General features: G+C 43.3%; 1 protein-coding gene and 1 pseudogene across 1 annotated transcript in view; both read left to right on the top strand.

The window, feature by feature from the left end:
* Positions 1–1,026: 1,026 nt before the first annotated feature.
* Positions 1,027–1,343, top strand: LOC101561822 (annotated as a pseudogene).
* Positions 1,344–2,995: 1,652 nt separating this feature from the next.
* Ccdc88c (coiled-coil domain containing 88C) overlaps positions 2,996–4,089 on the top strand; it is a 138,886-nt gene continuing 137,792 nt past the window's right edge. The window contains exon 1 of the mRNA XM_012515582.2: positions 2,996–3,280. Within this exon, the coding sequence (XP_012371036.2) occupies positions 2,996–3,280 (285 nt within the window). The remainder of the gene's footprint in view (positions 3,281–4,089) is intronic.

Raw genomic sequence — 4,089 nt, 5'->3', positions numbered from 1 at the left:
GTGTTGGGCATTCATGGTTTCCATCATTTCCCCTAAGCTCCTCTTTTGTTGCTGTTTAATGTATTTGGTACAGGATCTCACTATTCATAGTGATCCTCCTGTTTTCAGCTTCCCCAGCATTGGGATTACAGGTGTGCGCCACCAGGCCCAGTCTCATTGGCCAGCTCAGCATGCCCAAGGGTGGGGCTGCTTGGGATTGAACCCCAGTCCCTGTGCTTGCCTAAACAGGTGCTTGTGGTTGGGGTTTGTTGTTACTGTTATTGGCTTTTTTGTTTTGTTTGTTTGTTTTGTGGTACCAGGGATCAAACTCAGGACCTTGCACTTGTCAGGCAGGCACTTATGCCACTGAGCTATCTCCCCAGCCTTGTTTTGTTTTTTTAAATCTGTTTCTGCTCTACAATCTGTAACCATGTCTTTCAACCATCTCTGTACTTATCTGAGAGATTATTTCTGATTTGATTTTTTCTTAGCCTCATTCATTTAATTTATTACTTCTACTGTTACCATTTCAGAGAGTCCAGGTAGGTGGCATTCAGATTGTTCCAACTCACTGCTCCCTGGTTTGCCTGGAGAGCTGGAAGTCTGGGTTGCAGCTTGTTTAAGTGTCATTTTCTATCTTTCATTTTACTTCCTGATTTGATGCTTATAAATTGCCTATGGTGGGCTGGGGAGATGGCTCAGTAGAATAAGTGCTTGCCTGGCAAGCACAAGGGCCTGAGTTTAATCCCCGGTTCTGAAAAAAATAAAAATAAAAATAAAAATGAAAAAAGAAATTTCCTATGGTGAGTATCTTTATTGCTAGTATTTAGAACCCTTTGTAAATGACTACTTCAAGGGCCAGGGAGATAGCTCAGTAGAATAAGCACTTGCCTGTCAAGCACAAGGTACTGAATTCAATTTCCAGTACCGTAAAACAAAAAACAAACAAAAAAAAAAAAGTAAATGACTACTTCTCAGAGGTTTCTTCCAGGTGTAGCTGGCTTTTGGGTTTTGAATGTGTTACAAGTTCCTCCCCTTCAAGGTACTATGGCTGATCCTCGTGTGAGGCAGAGCAAGGTCAAGACCAGTGTGGTGAGGCGATTAGTCAAAGAAAAGGTGATGTATGAAAAACAAGCAAAACAAAAAGAAGAAAAGATTGAAAAAATGAAAGCTGAAAATGGTGCAAATCATGCCATTGAAAAGCCGGCAGAGATCCTGCAAGAGTCCTGGATGATGGTCCCAGATTGCTGGTGCAGGTCAGAGGCAGCATGTACTGACCTTCTGCAGATATTGGAAAGTGGAAAAGACTTGAAGAAGCTGAGGAATATAAAGAAGTGTGTATAGTTTTGGATTCAGTGGAGTGAAAATTCTGAAATTTTTTTGTACAGAGTACTTTTGCATTAAATCCTGGAGTCCACTCTACAGTCATGATTTTTACCACTGCTGAGTGTTTGAGTAGTATGAGAATGGGATTCTTTTTATGCAGTTGCAAATATTTTTCTTTGCATAATTTAATGTGTCAAATGAGTTCATCTTAGAAACAAAATTCTACCTTTTCAATTTATTGGGGATGGAAGTCGCTGCCTACTTGGCCCAGCCCCTGTTCATATATGAACAGAATAAAGTTCAAAAACCATATGATCATCTCAATAGCTAAAGGGAAAATATATGCCAAAATTCCAATACATCTTCATTTCATGTAATAAAAAACAAAACCAAACAAAGTAAAGAAGAAATTCCCTGGGGCTGGTGAGATGGCTCAGTGGTCTAAAGCACCTACTTAGAACAAACTTAGCAAAGCACAGGGACCGCGGTTCTATCTCCCAGCACCACATGCCAGCCAGCCCCGCCCCCTGGTGGGCTGAGCTGGCCACACACACACACAAATAAATAAAATTAAAAGAAAAGAAATTTTCTCAACCTAATAAAGACAGCTAAGGAAAACCTAGCACCATACTTGATGGTGAAGGACTGTTTCACCTACCACAATGGTGGCCTCGTCCCCTGTATCCAGCATTCTACTTGTACGGCTACATCTCCAGCCCTTTTCCTTTTGTATTTCGAGGCAGGGTCTAAGCTGCCTGGGCTTGGCTCAGAGCTTCAGCACTGTATTAAAGATTCTGGCCAATGAGTCTAGATACCCAATTAGAACCAAATAAAATCATTTGTGGATGACATGGTGGGCATATGAAAGCGCCTAAGGAATCCATGTAGAACTGTTACAACTAATACACAGGGTCAGCCAGATCAATAGGTAAGAGCTGGGTACAGTGGTACATGTCTGTAATCCCAGCACCGGGGAAGCTGAGGCAGGGGTATCACCACAAGTTTGAGGCCAGCAGGGGCTACATAGCAAGATCCTGTCTAAAAAAAAAAAAAAAAAAATCACCATACAAAACCCAATTATTGTTTATCAATAAAACTTTGGAAAAAAAAACCAATTATTATTATATACTATTATTATATACTATATACTTATAATGAATGATTTAAAAATGAAATGAAAAAACTATCCCATCTATAATAGCACACAGAAAAATAATTTAAAAAGCACTTACAAAGCTCTTTCTGCCATCCCGGAGCCTGTGAAAGCTTCCTACCAGCAAGATTTCTAAAAAACTAGAAAGAAGTCTAGAAGATTGTGTTCAGAGACATATTTGATGGCTACAGATGGCGTCTCTGCCTCTCAGAAACTGACAGTGGGTGCGCCCAAGGTACAACTGAATTGTACGTGGGCAGGAGATGCGCTTCTATGTACAAAGCAAAGAACAAGGGGGCGGGGGTACACCTTTAGTAAAGCACTTGTCCAGCGCATGTGATGTCCAGGGCTAGATCCCCAACACTGAAAAGGAAAAAAAAAGAAAAAAGAAAAAAAAAGAAAAGAAAAAAGCAGAGTGGGGAGAGTACAAAGCAATAGTAATCAAGACAATATGCGTGGTCCTGGCGTATAGACAGATCAGCTGATAAAGAACAGAGTTGAACCTTCCGCCACAGCAGCCATGGAAGAACAGCAGCCATGGCCCTCCGCTATCCCATGGCCGTGGGCCTCACCAGGGGTCACAAGGTGACTAAGACTGTGAGCAAACCGAGGCACAGCCGCTGCCACGGACGTCTCAGCAAACACACCAAGTTCATGCGGGCCATAATCCAGGAGGTGTGCGGCTTTGCCCGCTACCAGTGGCACACCATGGAGCTGCTCAAGGTCTCCAAGGACAATCGCGCCCTCAAGTTTATCAAGAAAAGCATGGGATGGGTGGGGATGCACATCCATGGCAAGAGGAAACGTGAGGAGCTGAGCAACGTGCTGGCCGCCATGAGGAAGGCAGCTGCCAAAAAGGGCTGAGCCCCTCTGGAATAAAGCTTTGCAGGAAAAAAAAAAAAAAATGAAGTTGAAGCTTCTGAATTTAAACCCCGTGTCTATGATCAGCTGATACCCAACAAGGATGCCATTGGGGGCTTTGCATGAACACTAAATTCCTATGTTGAACTCTGAACCCTCAGGGCCGGCCAAATAGATTAAAGCACCTGCTTGGCAGAGGCGGGGGAGTTCGATCCCAGGCCTGCTGTGCTGGCCCCGCCCCCGGGCACGCTGAGACCAAGATTGAGACTGGGTGTAGTGGCCTGTGCCTGTAATCCCAGCTCTTGGGAGGCTGTAAACAGGAGAATCACTACGAGTCCAATCTACGCAGTGAGACCCTGTATACTCTGTAGACCCTGTTCTAAATACAAGAAAAAAAAAGAAAGAAAGAAAGAAATCTGAACTCTCAGCTCCTCACAATGTGACTGTATTTGGTGGCAGTCATAATTTGACTGTCAAAGAGAATTTGACAGTCAAATTCTCTTCTTTACTTAGAAGAAGAGAACATCAGCACTCCAGGGAACCCTGTGAATCTCCTGGGAGAAGACAACTGCCTTGAGCTGTAGAAGCCAAGAAGAGAGGTCTCAGAAGAAGCCAGCCCTCCTCATAGCCACCCTCAGAGTTCAGGCTCCAAAACTGTGAGAAAACACACTTCTGTTGCTTGAGCCCCAGTATTTTGCTATGGCAGATCTAGCAGACTAGAAATTTTGGTACCAAGAGTGTTCGAGAGGACAGAATATTCATGAATTTTT

This window comes from Octodon degus, unplaced genomic scaffold (assembly GCF_000260255.1).
Source record: "Octodon degus isolate 3935 unplaced genomic scaffold, OctDeg1.0 scaffold00070, whole genome shotgun sequence".
Classification (NCBI taxonomy): domain Eukaryota; kingdom Metazoa; phylum Chordata; class Mammalia; order Rodentia; family Octodontidae; genus Octodon; species Octodon degus.
The sequence above is the reverse complement of the archived record's forward strand: the minus strand, read 5'-3'. Positions and strand labels throughout refer to the sequence as shown.